The following is an 18,666-nucleotide window of genomic DNA, read 5'->3' on the forward strand; positions in this document are numbered from 1 at the left end:
ATACCTTTCACCCCATATCCCTCCTCGCCTGGGAACCACAACTAACTGATCCCACAGCCTGGCCACGGACGCAAAGCTAAAACCGGGGCTGCGGGACCGGAGAGCCCGGAGCCTCCAGCCGTCCGGCAGAGCTCGTTCCCGACACTTTTCATAGAAACATAGAAAACCTGCAGCACGATACAGGCCCTTCGGCCCACAAATTTGTTCTTCCACGGCAGCCCCCGATTTCCACAAACCCGAGATCAGTACCATCTTCACGGAATCCTGAACAGAAGAACCGCCGGCGACAGCTACGGTCGGCCCTGCGCCTGCGTTTAGCAGGAGGTTCTGGGCTGCACCAGCCGTGGCCAGATGTCCCTATAGGGGGACCAGTGGACGGAGGCGGGAGGGACAACGGAGAGGTAAATCACAAACAAGACAAAGTCTACAGATGCTGGAAATTCAGAGCAACACTAACAAAATGCTGGAGGAACTCAGCAGGTCGGGCAGCATCTATCGAAAAGAATCAACAGTCGACGTTTCCAGTTGAACCCTCCTTCAGGACTGAGATGGGATGGGAGAAATATCTGAATAAAATCGGGGCGGGCGAGGAAATGTCTCGCTGGAAGGTGACAGGTGAAACCAGGTAGGTGGGAATGCTCAAGAGCAGAAGAAAATAGAGTCTAATAGGAGAGGAGAGTGGAGAATAGGAGAAAGGGATGGAGCAGTGGATCCAGAGAGAAGTGATAAGCAGGTGAGAGGACGTGAAAGGTCAGAGAGGGAGGGAGGGGTGTGAGGGAAATTTGTTCACCGGAAGGAGAAATCGATATTTATGCTATCAGGTTGTGTGTGTGTGGTGGGGGGGGGGGGGGATGCCCAGACGGAATATAAGTTGCTGATCCTGGACACTCAGGGTGGACTCGTCTTGGCACAAGATGGGCTGACACGTCGGAACGAGAATGGAAATCGGAATTGAAATGTTTGGACACCGGAAGTCCCGCTCGGAGCGGATAGTTCAAAGGTTAATTTATTATCAAAGTAGGTCTCCATAAACAACTCTGAGTTTTTTTCTCCAGAGAAGCACGAAACAAAGAAAGAGCATGAAAGTCGTTCAGAGAGAAAAAAAATCAAATCCCACCCCACCCCCTGCATAAAAAAGAACGACTTCCCGATCATCAACCCCCAAATCCACCCCTCCGGCACAAAAGGGAACAATAATATCGACCCCCGGTAAAACAAAACACGCCTACCCCGCACAACTGCGGAGGAGCCGGTGTCACCAGTGTGGAGGCGGCCGCATCGGGAGCAGCGGACACAACGGGCGACCCCGGAAAATTCACAGGTGAAGTGTCGCCTCACCTGGAAGGATGTTTGGACAACGGAGAGAGTTCGGACGTCCGGCCCTTTCACTGCGACACCCCGAACTCCACATCAAATCCGTCCACACGAATCTGGGTGAACTTTAATGACCAATAAATATAATTCCTCACAGCGATCAGCTGTCTGAATGATTCCCTGACTCTGAGAGGAAGGGGTATCTATGGTCCACACTGTCAGGGTGATGAGTTTACCAGGAGACAAAGACTGCAGCGACGAGATGTTTTCTTTTCACTAATACACTGTGTGTGGACCCCGCTGGCAATTCTGGTGTTGTGACCTGAATCGAGACAAACACCACGCTGCCCACTCCACCAACAACACGGCACAGCCGGACACATAACAGGGGACTTTCCATCCCACAACCCTGGATTCAGTGATGAAACCCGTGATCAGTGTTGTTGTCTCACTGAAAAGTCCATTAAGGTGCTTTTAAATACGAGCGCTCCGTCACAGGTGACGGCAGACACCCCCCACTCGCCAGACGTCACACATGGGCTCCCGACACCGGGATCTGCCCTCACGTGCGCGGTGTCTTACGTCACCCACGCGCTGCTGTGCTCGAGCTTTATAGGTTGAACGGCTGGGCTAATAATCACGTGACCACCCCTTCCCCACCGCTGTTATGGTGCGAAGCGATGTCAATCACAGGTTACAACCAGTCGCGAAGGCGCGACGTTACGCCGCTGAGTTCGTCTCCCGCTCGAGCGCCGACCGCCTCCTCAGAGCGGAGAAAACCTCAAAGTAAATGTCCGCTTTCTGATTTATTTCCATTTCCCTCCGAGGGAAGTCGGGGCGTTTGTAAAGCGACTCCCGCGGCCGGAGTCTGATGTATCGCTGAGAGGTACGAATAGGACACTCGGCCCGTTGGTTTGATGCCGGTTCCCCTGGGAGGGAGAGGGGGATTTTATTGAAAGGATGAAGATGGTGAGAGAGGGGGCGGACAGGATGTTTGTCCCGGTGGGGACAGGAGGGGCTCATCTGTGGAAATGTCTGAACCCACGGTGGTGTCGAGCAGATTCACCACATTGGGGGCAAACACTGGCAGACTGTTGCCCTGCAAGCGGGGCCAATGGTCCGGGCAAAGTGACAATTATTTGTGCTTTGTTGAGATTGTACCTGGAATATGGTGTAAAATCCCGCTCCCCATACTGACACGGGTTATACAGACCAAAGAACAAACTGCCGGAGGAACTCAGTGGGTCGGGCAGCATCTGTGGAGGGAAATGGACCGTCAACATTTCGGGCCGAGACCCTCCTTCTGGACTAAGAGTGGTCGGGAAATAGTCAGAGAAAAGAGGTGAGGGGTGGGGATGGGGCAAGAGCTGGGGAGTGAGAGGTAGATCCAAGTGAGGGGGGAGGTGGGAAGGTGGAAATAGTGACAGGGGTGGGAGGTGAGTGGTTGGGGCAACACGGGGCTGCAGAAGATGGTAATTAATTCCATAGAGGATTAACAAAGAGGAAAGAGAGTATTTGTAATAGAGAGTGCAATGAAGATTCACCAGACTGATCCCTGGGGTGGTGGGGTCATCATATGAAGAAAGATCAAATGTGATAACCCTTTCATTTAGAGAATCGAGGACTGAGAGGTGAACACACTGAAATGCACAACATCATTACCGGTTGAACCAGGGATCTCAGTCTCTGAAACAGGGATGGAATGTGCGGGACTGAAATGAGGGGAAATGTCTCCATTCCGAGGGTGGTGAATGTTTATAAATCCCCACCACAGAGGGCGGTGAAGACTCAGTGATCGTCCGCACGTAAAACAGAGGACGGCAGATATGTGGAGACCGAAGGGATCGAGAAAATGAGGATCGGGCAGAAACACGTGGCTGAGATGGGTGAGCAGTCGCCATCTTGCTGATGGTTAGAGGGGCTGAATTGCCTCCTGCTGTTTCTCACTTGATGTTTCAGTGTTCCTGTCCAGCAAGGCTCTGGAGGAATGTGAATAGAAATTAGTGTTTAGAAACACAAAACTGATTTAAATGAAACGTGAACATTTCCTTTTTGGGCCTGAATTATGTTTTGGACCTGGATAGGAATTGAGCCGGTGACTCTGTGACCTGGACGTGGAGGGAAAAGGATCGGGGAAGATAAGGTGTGGAAAAATAATCATGTATCTGGGGTAAATAGGGAATAATGTGGGGAATGCGGTGGATGGGTCGGGCAGCATGTGAGGGGCGAGGAGCAGAGTCACCAGTTCAGGAGGGAGTCCCTCCACCCGTCACCTGAACCCGTTTCCTGTTCACGTTTTTCTGCAGATCTGCAGCATCTGCGGGTCACTGCTCTACGTGTCCGTGTAGCTTCACCTTTCACCCGTTCAGACAAGGCAGTGAGATCCGGATCTGTCACGTCCTCTCATTGTGGTAGACAATGTTTTTTTTGTCTGCAATATTTTCTGTTGTTTCATTCCACTGTTTTGAGGTGCTGAAGTGCTGCCAATGTTTCTGGGTGTCTGACCCGTTTATGTGAGAATTTAGCCATTTGTATTTATCTGAGCTTCTCATAAATGTGTAAAGTTTAGTTCAGCTTCACTTCAGAATTTCCAAAGCAACACCCAGTCAGTCAAATTGCTCCACACAATTAAAATAGCTTATTACATTTTTTCTCTATTGTTGTACTATATAAATGTATATTCTTATTTTAAATCACAATTTTTCAAAACTATTGTTATGAATTAGGTTCTGCTGCTACCGCAGGGACAACAAATTTCATGACACATGCCGGTGCTATTAAACCTGATTCTGATATTGATATGGGAGACCCACCACCGGTCACTGATCCCAGTTACCGCAGATCGTAATGTGAGATTGAAGCCTTTTCCATATATTTGCATTCCTCAGAAATGACAACAGTTCAGTTTCCTTCTGTGGTTCCAGAGCAGAGGCTCAGTCTGTCTAATATTTCCACACAATTAAAATGGGAAATTTGTTTATTATCATCATGTACTGAGCTACAGTGAAAATCTTGCCTGACGTACCATCCACACAGATCGATACATTCCAAAAGTACATTGAGCTGATATACAACAAAATAATCACTGTAACAAAGCATTGTGGCTGCAGAGAAAGTGCGGTGCAGATAGACATATTGTGCAGGGTCACGTCCAGTTACATTGTGAGGTTGAGTCCATTTTATCATTCATTTGGCTTATAACCACAGACAGGAAGCCGTCCTTCAGCGTGCTGTTACGCACTTTAAGGCTTTTGTATCCCTCCGCCAATGTGGGAGCAAATTTGCAGCAAGAATGTCCAGGTAATGAGGTTATTTGAGTACATGACCTGCTTTTCCGAGGGAGGGGAAGTGTAGGAGTCCATGGAGGGGAGGCTTGTTTCTCTGATGCTCTCTGCTCTCCAAAGTTCTCTGCAGTTCCTTGCGGTCATGGGCAGAGCAGTAGCCATACAAAGGCGTGAAGTATCGACAAGGAGCTCAGAGACCTCGGCCTTCACCCTGCCTTGTGTAGCTGGATCCTGGACTTCCTGTCAGATCGCCGGCAGGTGGTAAGAGTGGGCTCCATCTCCTCTGTCTCTCTGACCCTCAGCACACATACCCCACAGAGTTGTCTCTTTGGCGCCCTCCTTTACTCTCTGTGCACCCATGACTTGTGTTGCCACCCACAGCTCCAATCTGCTATTTAAATTTGCTGACAACACTACATTGATTGTCCTAATCTGAAATACCGATAACAATCAATCAAATGCCTTCTGACAAGGCTCGGTCCAAACAAACTTTTCACCCTTCTTCAGGAGATTGGTCAGAGGAAGAGCGATAGCAGCAGAGTTCTTACGATAATATCCATCCATTCCCAGAAACCTTCTAAGAGCCTTCTTAGCAGTCAGAATAGGAACTTGAGAAATTGCCTGGACTTTTGCCCGAACAGGAGCCAACTTCCTTTGACCTACAACATAGCCAAGACAGGTCACACTGGCATGGCCAAATTCACTCTTAGCCAAGTTAACTGTAAGGTTGTCCTAGGAAAGCCTGTCAAATAGCTTTTCTACTGCAGAGATATGCTCTTCCCAAGTGCCACTCCCTGTAACTACGTCATCAATATAGGTATCTGTGTGTTCTCACCCTCGAATTACAAAATCAATCATTCTCTGGGATGCTCCTGGAGCATTTTTCCTTCCAAAAGGCAAAACATTGTATTCATACAACCCAGATGCTGTCACAAACACAGAAATGTCTCTACCTCTGTCCGTCAATGGAACACACCAATACCCTTTCAACAGATCAATCTTTGTAAGATATTAGCCATTCCAACCTTATCGATGCAATCATCCACCCTAGGGATAGGATAGGCATCAGTTTTTGTTACTGCATTTACCTTTCTACAATCAGTGCAAAATCTAACACTACCATCATGTTTGGGCACAATAATGCAGAGTGACTCCAATCTCATTTTGAAGGCCTAATAATACCATTCTCCAGCATATACTCAATTCCCTGGTCAGCCAATTTACACTTTTCGACGTTCATGCGAAGTGGGTGTTGTTTAATCGGTTTGGCTTGACCAACATCTACATCATGTACTGCGACCGTGGTTTGCTTGGGAACATCGGGAAATAAATCTTTGTACTTCAGAATTAATTCCTTCAGCTGTTGTTGTTGCTTTGGCTGCAGATGAGCCAACTCGTTATCAATGTTTTCTAGAGCAACCGAGTTCATTAGCCTAACTGGGACCATGTTTGGCTTGTGAAAAGTCTCAGACGAGTCAATTGTTTCATTCTCAGGGTTACCAGATTCATTTGTTTTGACAACAATACTCACAGATGGTGCCTGCTTGTCAAAAAAGGCTTTATCATATTTATGTGCACCACCTCTGTTAGTTTACGTCATTCGGGTGTTTTAATAACAGAATTCACATTATTAATTTGAGAGACTATCTCATACGGTCTATTGAATTTCGCCTGAAGTGGATTCGTCAACATAAGGCAAGCACCTTATCTCCCACCTGGTATTTCTTTCGCGAGCCCTGTTATCAAACCAACACTTCATTTTGTTTTGAGAAATCTTTAAGTTTTGTCTCGCTAGACTACAGGCTTGGTGTAGTTTATTTTTGAACTTCAAAACATAGTCTAACGAGTTAACATGTACATCCCCATCAATCCACGGTTCCTTTTAACAAGGTCAAAGGTCACTCTGCGACCAAATACAAGTTCAAATGGAGTAAAGCCCAGTGATTCCTGTACTGACTCTCTTTCTGTGGACAAAATCAAATGTATTCCTTCATCTGGACAAAAGCAAAAGTATCCCTTCATCCCAGTCTTTTCCATTTTCAACACAATATGTCTTAATCATTGTTTTGAGGGTAGAATGAAATCTTTCTAAAGCCCCTTCTGGTTCCGGATGGTATGCAAATGATGCAATCTGTTTTGCTCCCAATTCATAAACTACCTGCTTGAATAATGCAGATATACAAATACATCCTTGATCAGACTGTATTTCTTTAGACAAATCGAATAAAGTGAAAATCTTGGTAAGAGCCTTCACCACAGTTTTAGCTTTAATATTTCTGAGAGGCATTGCCTCTGGGAATCTGGATGTAGTACACATAATAGTTAGCAGATACTGATGGCCAGCTTTAGACTTTGGCAATGGGCCAACACAATCCACTATAACTTTGGAAAAGGGTTCACCGAATGCAGGTACAGGCCACTGGGGTGAGCTCATTAGGTTTACCCACAACTTGACAAGTGCCTTTTGGAAACTCTTATTCAGGGTAAACATAACTTCATGAATTAAAGCAAACTGATCTGCTAATCCAGCAGATTCCTGCGGAGTGGCAGCATCATTTCCATCTAAATACGTCTTTATGTCATCAGGGACGCACCTTTGGAATTGTTCAATTAAAACCAAATCTCTCAAGCTGTTAAAATCATCATTTACATGTTCAGATGTGCACCAGTGGTCAATAGACACAAATTTCTCATAAGCAAATTCCGTATATCTGGTTCACAGATTTCTTCAAATTTCTAAACTTTTGCCTGTCTGCTTCTGGGACCAACTCGTAAGCTTTGAGCACAGCCTGTTTCACTACGTCATAATATGTGGTCATAATGCGTGGCCATGTGGTTAAGGTGTTGAACTAGCGATCTGAAGGTCATGAGTTCGAGCCTCAGCCGAGGCAGCTTGTGTGTCCTTGAGCAAAACACTGAACCACACACAGCTCCTGCACATTTATAGCCCAGTGGCGATGATTGGGGCAGCATAAATAAGTAAATAATAAGCTGCTTCAGCAACTGTCAAAGCAGAATAGGGTTGCTAAGCCTTCCCCTTAAGTACACTTTGTAAGAGAATTTTCTGTCTGCTTTTCTGCCTCTTTAGCCTGAAACTGCATCTGCCTTTCCGGAGCCTCCATCTTTAATATTTCTAACTTCTATTGGAGCTCAAGCTCACGAGGTTTACATTCAGGAAACACCTCCAACTCCTTCACTTTAAACACATCCTCAGATACATAATGCTCAGCTATTATCTTCTGCATCTGTGCCCTCCTCATTGTCAATTTCACCTTAGCAAGTATTAACGTTCTAGCAATACTCAACAACTCAATCTTTCTGGTGTCCTCTAATGCCTGAGAGGTTCACACTTCCAGATATCTATCAACATCCATTGCTGCTGGTTTTCCACACACAAGTAAATTAAAAGGGATTTCCCCAATGAAATTGATAATTAATCAATCCTTAAATTTGTCATATCCCAGACACAGCCCCATTTTGTTACAAACCATAATGCTTTAGAAATGAACCAACAGCAAAAGACTACTCCCAGTGGCCACACATTTTAATTCCACATCCCATTCCCATGCTGATATGTCTATCCATGGCCTCCTCTATTGTCAAAATGAATCCAAACTCAGGTTGGAGGAACAACACCTTATATACCGGCCGAGTAGCCTCCAACATGATGGCATGAACACTGACTTCTCTAACTTCTGTTAATGCCCGTCCTCCCCTTCTTACCCCATCCCTGACATATTTAGTTGTTTACCTGTTCTCCCCCTCACTCTGGTACTTACACCCCCACCCTTTTCTTTCTCCCAAGGCCTCCCTTCCCATGATCCTTTCCCTTCACCAGCTCTGTATCACTTTCGCCAATCACCTTTCCAGCTCTCAGCTTCACCCCCACCCCCTCAGGTCTTCTCCTATCATTTGCATTTCACCCTCCCCTCATTACTTTCAAATCTCTTACTATATTTCAGTTAGTACTGTCGAAGGGTCTCGGCCCACAACGTCGACAGTGCTTCTCCCTTCTCCCTGCCTGGCCTGCTGTGTTCTATCAGCATTTTTTTTGTGTTTGTATTTCCAGCATCTGCAGATTTCCTCATGAGTGTTATGTGTATGTATGTGTGTAAATATAACTCCCAAACTTCTGAGCTCAGGGGAAACAAGGCTTGGAGTCTGGAAATGTTAAAGTATTAAAGTTCAATTAATTCACAGAATAGGTGATGTGAGAGAGATATTTTTGTAATCCAGGGTAAATGTTGAGAGAAGGCAATTATGTTGTATTCCACAGGTTCCATGGTGGTAAAAAGAGAGAACAGTCGCTCTAGATTTTATCCATCATCTTTACAAATGTACATACGAATTATCACCTAAAGTGAATTGTCATAAGTGGTATCATCAAATGAATGACCACGCCACAGCCAGGCAAGGCTTAACACATAAGTCGTCTCCACAGGATATCCCAAATCAGATCCACTCCTGTGGATCAAATGAGGTGACAACCACACATTCGATGTACGGTGAATCGATAATTAGCCCACCCTTGTGAGCGAAGGAAAGTTCCAAACAGTGATCCTTGGCTACTAGTTCCCTGGTTTTGATCCTTCCATTTTTCCTCCTTTGTCTCCGTCTGACTCTGAGTGTCTGTGTCCTCAGTTAAAACTAAACAAGCTGCGAGCGATGTAAACAAGCTGCAAGTCAGACTGATTCACTTTCTTAATTTCTCTCTCTCTCTCTCTTAAAATGACAGTCTACAGCAAACAAAACCAAAGGATTCATAACAATGGCCTCTCCTTACTGTGAACTGACTGGTGTGCCAAGAGGTGGGATGACTGAGTGAATCCTTTCCCATATTCTGAGCCTCTCTCTAGTGTGAACTCGCTGATGACTCTGTAGGGTGGATGACTGAGTGAATCTCTTCCGACAGAATAAGCAGGTGAACGGCTTCTCCCCAGTGTGAAGTCGCTGGTGTCTCTGCAGCGTGGAAGAGTCAGTGAATCCTTTCCCACACACTGAGCAGGTGAACGGCATCTCCCCAGTGTGAACTCGCTGGTGTCTCCGTAGGTTGGATGACCGAGTGAATCGCTTCCCACATTCTGAGCAGGTGAACGGCTTCTCCCCAGTGTGAACTCGCTGGTGTCTCCGTAGGGTGGAAGAGTCAGTGAATCTCTTCCCACAGTCTGAGCAGGTGAACAGCTTCTCCCCAGTGTGAATTCGCTGATGTACCAGTAGGATGGATGACACAGTGAATCCTTTCCCACAGACTGAGCAGGTGAATGGCTTCACCTCAGTGTGAACTCGCTGGTGTCTCTGTAGGTTGGATGACTGAGTGAATCCTTTCCCACAGACTGAGCAGGTGAATGGCTTCACCTCAGTGTGAACTCGCTGGTGTCTCTGTAGGTTGGATGACAGAGTGAATCCTTTCCCACAGACTGAGCAGGTGAAAGGCTTCTCCCCAGTGTGAACTCGCTGGTGACTCTGTAGGGTGGATGACAGAGTGAATCCTTTCCCACAGACTGAGCAGGTGAATGGCTTCACCTCAGTGTGAACTCGCTGGTGTCTCTGTAGGGTGGATGACAGAGTGAATCCTTTCCCACAGACTGAGCAGGTGAATGGCTTCTCCCCAGTGTGAACTCGCTGGTGACTCTGTAGGTTGGATAACTGAGTAAATCTCTTCTCACAGACTGAGCAGGTGAACGGCTTCTCCTCAGTGTGAATTTGCTGATGTACCAGTAGGCGGGATGACAGTGTGAATCCCTTTCCACAGTCTGAGCAGGTGAACAGCTTCTCCCCAGTGTGAATTCGCTGATGTACCAGTAGGGTGGATGACAGAGTGAATCCTTTCCCACAGACTGAGCAGGTGAACGGCCGCTCCCCAGTGTGAACCCACTGGTGAGCCATTAGGTCAGATGACAGAGTGAATCCTTACCCAGAAGTTCAGCAGAAGACCAGCCTCTGCCCGGTATGAACTGATTGGTGTGTCCACAGGTGGGATGACCGACTGAACCCCTTCTCACACACAGAACAGGTGAATGGCCTTGTCCAGTGTGAACTTGCTGATGTACCTTTAGTTGAGATGACCGAGTGAATCCATTCCCACTGTCTGGGCAGGTGAATGTCCTTTTTCCTGTGTAAAATGATGGGCATGCCAGTTGGTCAAAATCACCGAGTGAATTCCTCCCCACAGTCTGAGCAGGAAGGGTGGACAATTGGATCCCTTGCTCCACTTCTTAAGTATCTAGGCAGAGACAACAAAACTGGCGTGTCGTTTTTGAGCTTCCTGGAGATGAATTCCTTCTCATTTTTAACCTGTAAAAAAATTTACAAAATCCATCAATGGGTTTAGGACAACATTTCAGATGAGATTACTTGAGTTGCCAAGGTTTGATCTGGTATCACACAGTTACAGTGAGGTTCACCCTAAGTTGGACAGAGAAATCATCTCCTGACTGGGTAGAGTGCTGGAACCTGGAATGACCATCAATTCCCTGATACTCTTCCTGTCTCAATAACAATGGAGCATTTCTGTCGTCTCCAATCTGTGACCTGGCTCATTTTGACTCCCTCCATTGGTATTATTCCTGGCTCCTGCTGAGCGGCACGTGTTCCTTGTCCCACAGTGACTGAAACACTCTCATGCAAATTGTCTTTCTTGACATGCAGCTGGGATCTTCTCTTGTGTATTATTAACAAAATGCCACAATTTTAACGCCATTTAAAAAATTCCTGCTGAAATGACTGGTTGGCCGCACATCTGTTAAAAGGACTTAGAGTGAATTTTTGTATTATTTCAGGTTCTTGTCGCAATCATAGAAAATTTCAACACAGAAACAGGCCCTTTGGGCCATCTAGTTTGTGCTGAACTATTTAAACAGCCCACTCCCACACCCCTACCATCCAGGTATCTACACAAACCTCTTAAACGTTAAAATCGAGCTCGCATGCACCACTTGTGCTGGCTGCTCATTCCACAGCCGGATGACCCTCTATGTGAAGAAGTTCCTCTCATGCTCCCCTTAACATTTCACCTTTCACCCATAACCCATGGCCTCTGGTTGTAGTCCCACCCAATCTCAGTGGAGAAAGCCAGCTTGCATTAACACTATGTGTGCCTCTCTATCACAATCAAATCTCCCCTCAATCTTCTACATTCCCAAGAATAATGCCCTGATTTGTTCAATCTTTCCTTATAATCCAAGTCCTCCAGACATGGCAACATCCTTGTGTATTTTCTCTGAAATCTCTGAACTTCTTTTACATCTTTCCTGTAGGTAGGTGACCAAAACTGCACATAATACTCCAAATAAGGCCTCACCAATGTCTTCTACAAGTCAACATAACATCCATCTATTGTTGTCACTACTGTGGTTCATGAAGGGCAATGGGCTAAAATATTTCCTTCCATCCCTATCTAACTGTGATACCACTTTCAGTGAATTAAGGACTTGTATTCCCAGGTCCCTTTCTTCTACAACACTCCTCCGTGCCCGATCAGTCACTGTGAAAGACCTCCCTTGGTAGGTCAGACCAAAGTGCCACGACTCACACTGGTCTGCATTAAATTCCATTTTCCATTTCTCAAACCATTTTCCCACCTGGCCCAGATCACACTGCAAGCCATGAAAGTCTTCTTGCAGCTGCTAAACCCCCAGTCTTGTTGTCATCCACAAATTTTCTGATCCAGTTAACCACACTATCATCCAGATTACAGATATAGATGACAAACAACAACAGATCCAGCACTGATCCCTTTGGCACACAACTAATCACAGGATTACAGTTATAGAGGCAACCATCTGCTACTACACTGTGGCTTCTCCCAAAGACAGTGTCTCATCCAATCTACTGTCTCATCTAGAATGCTGAGTGACTGAACCTTCTTGACCAACCTCCCATATGAGACTTTATCAAGTGCCTTGCTAAAGTCCATGTAGACAACATCTACTGCCTTGCCTTCATCCACTTCCCTGATAACTTCCTCGAGAGACTCTGAAAGATTGGCTAGAGCCATACTGTCTATCCTTTATCAGTCCACATCTATCCAAATACTTACAGTATATACTTGGTTCCTGCACCCACATTCCAATAACTTTCCCAGTTCTGATGTCAAGCTCACCAATGGATAACTTCCTAGTTTATTTTACAGCCTTTCTTGAACAGCAGAACAACATTGTCTGTCCTCCAATCCTCCAGTACCTCACCTGTCACTAAGGATGATTTAAATATCTGTGCTTGGACCCCAATAATTTCTGCACTTGTCTTCCGCAGGGTCCAAGTGAACAACTTGTCAGGCCCTGGGGATTGATCCACACTAATTTGCCTCAAGACAGCAAACCCCTCCACCTCTGTAATCTGTACAGCGTCCATGAAGTTAATGCGGCTTTGCCTCACTTCTCTAGACTCTGTGTCCATCTCTTGAGTAAATACGGATGCAAAAAAAATCTCCCCAAGTCTAGGCTATCCTTCATGTGGATTACCATTTTGATCTTCCAGAGGATTAATTTTTTTTCCCTTGCAATCTTTTTTGCTCTTAACATATCTGCAGAATCCCTGAGGATTCTCCTTCACCTTGTCTGCTGGGGCAACCTCATGCCTTCTTTTATTTCTTTCATAAGTGTTCACTTGAATTTCCTGTATTTCATAAGTACCCCATTTGCTCCTATCTGCCTGTACCTGGTATGCACCTCCTTTTTATTGATCTGGGAGAGGAAAGCCAAAGAGGTGATAGATCTGCATGGAGGGAGGTGGGGGTAAGGAGTGTTAAACTAAAGTTGCAGGGGGAATGGGAGCCTGAATAACAGAACAGATGGTGGTGGGGTTGTGGAGAAAGATGTTGTTCAGGCCTCAGACAAATTTCAGGAATGAAAAAGTTGAGCATGGTGCAGTGAATATGCTGAGCCCTGTATATTTCAATACAGGGAGCAGTGCAGGAAAGGTGGATGAGTTCAGTGCATGGATCAACACCTAGAATCAACACTAGGACCTGGCAACTGTGGATTGGGACAGGCTGCTTTATGGCAAAGGTGTGCTTGGTAAATGGGAGGCTTCAAAGCAAAATTTTGAAAGTAGTAAGCGGGTATGTCAGAATAAAAGGTAAAGATAGAAACTGTAGGGAAACTTGGATTGCACGAGATATTGAGACCCTGGTAAAGCACAAAATGGAATTGCATAACAGGGATAGGCAGTCAGTTTCTTATGGAGTATAAGAAATGCAAGAGAACACATAAGAAATCAATCAGGATGGCTAAAAGATGGCATGAGGTTGCTGACACAGAAAAGGTGAAGGATAATCCTCAGGGATTCTAGTGATAGATTAAGAGCAAAAGGATTGCAAGGCACAAAGTTGGTCCTCTGGAAGACCGGAATGGCAATCCACGTGTGGAACCAAAGCAGATGGGGGAGATCTTAAATATTTTTCCATCTCTCTTAACTCAGGAGATGGACAAAGGGTCTTTGGGAGTGTGGAAACTCGGCATTAACCATTTCAACCCTGGGGGAAAAAACACTCCTCTGGCCACTCACATGCTCAATACCCCTCATCATTTTATACACCAAAAAATGTCTCTAAATATAAACAAGGAAATTATACATTGCACAATCTACTTTCCACGATTCAGTACATTTACACAGACAGGTGTGTAAAAAGGGCCCAACGAATATCAGCAACAAAAAGGCCCAATTCACCAGAACCACAAACTGTTCCTGCTGCTATCATCCAGGACACGGTACCACAGCAAAAGGGCCAACAGGCTTCGGGACATCATCTTCTACCAGGCCATTAGACTGATTAATTCATGCTGATACAATTGCATTTCGATGTTATATTGACTGTCCTATGTACAAACTATCTATTATAAATTACTATAAATTACACATTGCACATTTAGATGATGTAAGGTAAATATTTCTACTCCTCATGTTTATGAAATATGTATCTAATAAAGTCAATTCAATTCACCCTCTCCACTATCTGTTCTGTCATTCTGGCTCCCATTCCCCCTACAACTTATTTTAACCACATCACCCCCTCCCTGCTCACTACCACTAGCAAGTCTTACCACTAGGATATTCGTCCCCTCTTGTTCTGTTCCTCTAACTAACGAATCCCCTATCAGTCTTTTGACTTTCCTCTGCCAGGTAATTCCCCCCACAGCTTCTGAAGTGGTCCACCTGTTGTTGTGTGAAATGGCCACAAGAGTACTCTGCGATGCCTATTTAACCTCATTCCCCTTCCTGACTCTCACCCAGTTTCCTGTGTCCTGCACCTTGGGAGTAGCTCACCTCCCTTCATGTCATATCTATCACCCCCTCCAACTGCTGGATGATATGGAATTCACCCATTTCAAGCAGCTCATTGAAGTGCAGGGTTACAAGTTGCAGCTGGATGCACATCTTGTAGGGGAGGGCATCAGGGACACTGCAGGTCTCCCCTCCTTCCCTCGAATACCCCTCTACTTTGTAATAACCAGTGTGCAGATAAATCTTGTACTGTGTATTTTTTACCCAGTGACAAGATGTGCACAGTGAATTTTATATAGAGAGGTATTCATTTTCACGGCTAGCAAATCACTGTCAATAGGAACTTTGATCTCCTCTGGGTTTGATCGAGTTCATCTGCACTCTCACACAACCTATGTAGCAGGCCTGTAACAGGAAATGCAGGAGTTTCTCACCAAAGCTTTTACACATTGTCCATATGTGGTTTGCTTGCTAAATTACACTTTAAGAAGTCAGATTTCCAAATATCACTCCACTTCTTCCCACTTGCAAATTCTCCAGCAACTTTTGCATCACCAAAATGCAAACAGGCATCACTAGTTTCTGTGTTCTACATAAATATTCCCCCTGAATCCGCCCCCAATGACTGACGGTGGTGAACTCAGTGAATGAAATCCCAATGAATATGAAGGGAAGGGCAGTAGTCTTTCTGTCTCACTGGAGTCTGGCACATTTGTGAAGTGAAAGCTACTTGTTGTCCAGGGCAAAGGTGTTTGATATCATAATGTACCCAGAGAGAATGGGACAAAACATGTTCTCACCGGTAGAAAAGTGCAGAACTAGAGGAGGTAGAGGAAGCAACACACACAAAATACTGGAGGAACTCAGCAGGCCAGGCAGCATCTACGGAAAAGAGTCCTAATGCTGAGTTCCTCCGGCATTTTGTGTGTGTTGCTTGGAATTCCAGCATCTGCAGATTTTCTCTTGTTTGTGTTGGAGGGAGAACAAAGGTGATTTTCTCAACTGCTGATGTAAAAGATTTTGTTCCCTTTCTCCGAGTTCCTAATCCTTGGATTTAGATAGCTGGAGCTCAGCTCTGTCTGAGAGATCCATCGGTTCCCATTCCCTCATCAGCCGGAAGCTCCCCGGGGCCCGTGTACGGATCGTGGAGCTGAGAGAGAGGGAAGAGGGCAGGACTGTCCCGGGATTGCTGCCCACGGTGTCCGAAATTCAGAGGAATTATCCTGAAGTCGGTATTTAAGATAAAAACACAATTAATCGCTCTTACCTGCAACCGACATTTTCAAAGCCTTCTGTGCACTGCGCGCATGCGTGAAACTCAGGGACGTCCTCAGCCTGACGCCTGCGCATTTCATCGGCGCTTCAGCTAATGCCAAAGTAAAATGCAGATATAAAACATAGGAGATTCTGCAGTTGCTGGAAATACTGAGAAAACATTTTCTAAGTATTCCTCTCCAAAATTTCTGCCTTATCTGTTGATTTCCACCTGTGTTTTGCAGAAATTAACCACCTTTTTTTTTCGATCAACCAGTTTCCAAATGCTTCTAATCTTTCACTTTTAACCACATCGTGCTGGTCTTATTCGTCCTCCTCCTCTGGACACCATCTCTCTCTGGAGCCCCTGACTCAGGCTGGCAAATCTTCGGTTTCTGACTCTGCACCATCGGAGATTCACTCGTTAGTCTGCTGTCAGACTTTAGAGGTGCATTGTGTTACGAGACCGCAGGTTCGTTTACTGTGAGTGTCGCTTTAAGTGGCTGAGTGAGGCGGGGCTGTGACGTCAGACACAGGCTGCGGCAGCCTGAGGGAGCGGGAGAGGGAGAGGGAGAGGGAGACAAGCTGTTGGAACTTCAGCGTGTGACTGCTATAGGCTGCAACTCTTCCATGCCCAAAAGGTTGTGTTGATCTGATCATCGACACGCAGTGCAGAACGGATGTGTGACTGTCACTTCGTATCATCCATATGTGTGGATTTGCTGGAGTATCCTGTGGTATCACTTTTGTTGGCCCTTACCTGGAATCGGGGTGTTCTGTGGTAATCACTTGAAGACGATATTCCTGTGACTGTCACCTGGTGATATTTCTAAGTGGATTTCGGAGCTAATCGACGGATATCTTCGGCGACTGTTTTATTTCGTTTACCCAGCGTGGAATGTGTGTGGAATTCTTCGTAATTGCCTTCTCTCTACATTCCCTTTATTAGTAACTACGCTATACAACAATATAAATGCAGATATATCAAACAGGTTAGCAATGATTGTGTGTGTGTGTGTGTGTGTGTGTGTGTGTGTGTGTGTGTGTGTGTGTGTGTAAATAGGAAAGCCAAGCTTCTTCACGCCTCGGGGTGAATGGATACCGTCTTCCGGTGATGAGTGAAGTTCGGTTCAGTTCGTGGGATTGAGTCGGGGAGTGATGGAGAGAGAGAGAGGGAGAGTTTTGAGTCTTCAGGTAAGCTGACGCCGTCGATAGTCCCTTCGTCCTCCGAAATCCTTTGGAAGTCACCGACTGTGACCACTATAAATGGGACCGTTCTTCAGTGGTGGAGTTATTAACCCAGGCGAGGGATGGACACACGAATAACTCCCCACCGGTCACAGCCTTTTCACACTGCGAGAGCCACTGATCGATGCTCCGGATCGATCTTCCAAAGCCCAACTTTTTCTGTGGACACAACAAAGCTCATTCAGTGTCCAAAACCATGTGTCTGGAGGTCTATCAGCGGACCTCCTACTTATCTCATCGTGCTGAGCCCCAGCTGTCCATCAAACAGTTCCTCCCTTCTCTCTCTGTAAGAACACAGAAGCTGACAGTGTCCTTGTAAAAGTGTCAACAAGCTTGCAGAGAAACCATAACATCGTCTCCGAGCAGTCTTCCTCTCTAACTCTCTCTCTCTCTCTCTCTCTCTCTCTCACTCTCTGTCCACCTTCCCTCCCTCCCTCTCTCTGTGTCCGGTGTTGAACATCTCCCTCTCTCTTTTCAAAAATACAGTTCATAAGGGTAATTCAGGACCCCGTCACTATAATAATGAAGAGAGTGGTTTTAACATCGAAACCAGACTCCGTTAGTGATCTATTGCTGCTGGCACGTAACAATTGCAACAACCCAGCTGTCTGAGGCACAATCCTTTAAAATTGGTGAAAATGACCCAAAACGTTGAAAAGAGCGGGTAAGAAGGAGTTTAACCAACTTCGTCCGGAGCCCTGAACAACGTCACAACCACAGTGAGCTCATCGTCTTGTTCAGCCCGGAGACAATCATGCAGGAAATTCATGCAGGTGTATAAGATGATGAGAGGCATTGGTCGTGTGGATAGTCAGAGGCTTTTTCCCAGGGCAGAAACGGCTAACACGAGGGTGAATAGGTTTAAGCTGCTTGGAAGTAGGTATAGAGGACATGTCAGAGCTAAGTTTTTTAAACAAAGAGTGGCGTGTGTGTGGAATGCACCGCCAGCGACGGTAGTAGAGGCGGATACAAAAAGGTCTGTTAAGATAGGTACATGGAGCTTAGGAAAATAGATGGCTATGCGGTAGGGTAATTCTAAGCAATTTCTAGAGTAAGTTACATGGTCGGTACAACATTGTGGGACAAAGTATCGATAATATGTTGTAGATTTCTGTGATTCTATGACATTCAAGGGAAATCTCCTATCCCACGGAGTGGTGACTAGATGCAACCTGTCATCTCAGGGAGAGTGAGAGGGAAACGGCGGGGGTAGATTTTCATATACTGATATGGAACAGAAACATGGGCAGGGACCAGCTGGGCTGAGTGGCCTCTCAAGCGAGACACGGGATTTGATACAGGATTTATCTTTCACGGGATTTATCTTTCACAGATCCACAAT

The 18,666-nt window shown here is 45.8% G+C and overlaps 1 protein-coding gene and 1 long non-coding RNA gene across 2 annotated transcripts; one reads left to right on the forward strand and one right to left on the reverse strand.

The window, feature by feature from the left end:
• Positions 1-2,071: 2,071 nt before the first annotated feature.
• Positions 2,072-6,705, forward strand: LOC132389463 (uncharacterized). Its single transcript, XR_009510531.1, has 3 exons — positions 2,072-2,200; positions 3,089-3,200; positions 4,719-6,705. It is a non-coding gene; the product is annotated as an uncharacterized LOC132389463 (long non-coding RNA).
• A 2,612-nt stretch (positions 6,706-9,317) lies between these two features.
• Positions 9,318-17,107, reverse strand: LOC132389462 (gastrula zinc finger protein XlCGF26.1-like). The gene is made up of 2 exons (XM_059961987.1): positions 16,090-17,107; positions 9,318-10,892 (listed from the first exon to the last, which is right to left on the reverse strand). Exon 2 carries the CDS (start codon positions 10,482-10,484, stop codon positions 9,378-9,380), a length of 1,107 nt encoding a protein of 368 aa, XP_059817970.1. The 5' UTR covers positions 10,485-10,892; positions 16,090-17,107; the 3' UTR covers positions 9,318-9,377.
• Between the last annotated feature and the right edge of the window lie 1,559 nt (positions 17,108-18,666).

Source organism: Hypanus sabinus, unplaced genomic scaffold (assembly GCF_030144855.1).
Source record: "Hypanus sabinus isolate sHypSab1 unplaced genomic scaffold, sHypSab1.hap1 scaffold_578, whole genome shotgun sequence".
NCBI lineage: Eukaryota > Metazoa > Chordata > Chondrichthyes > Myliobatiformes > Dasyatidae > Hypanus > Hypanus sabinus.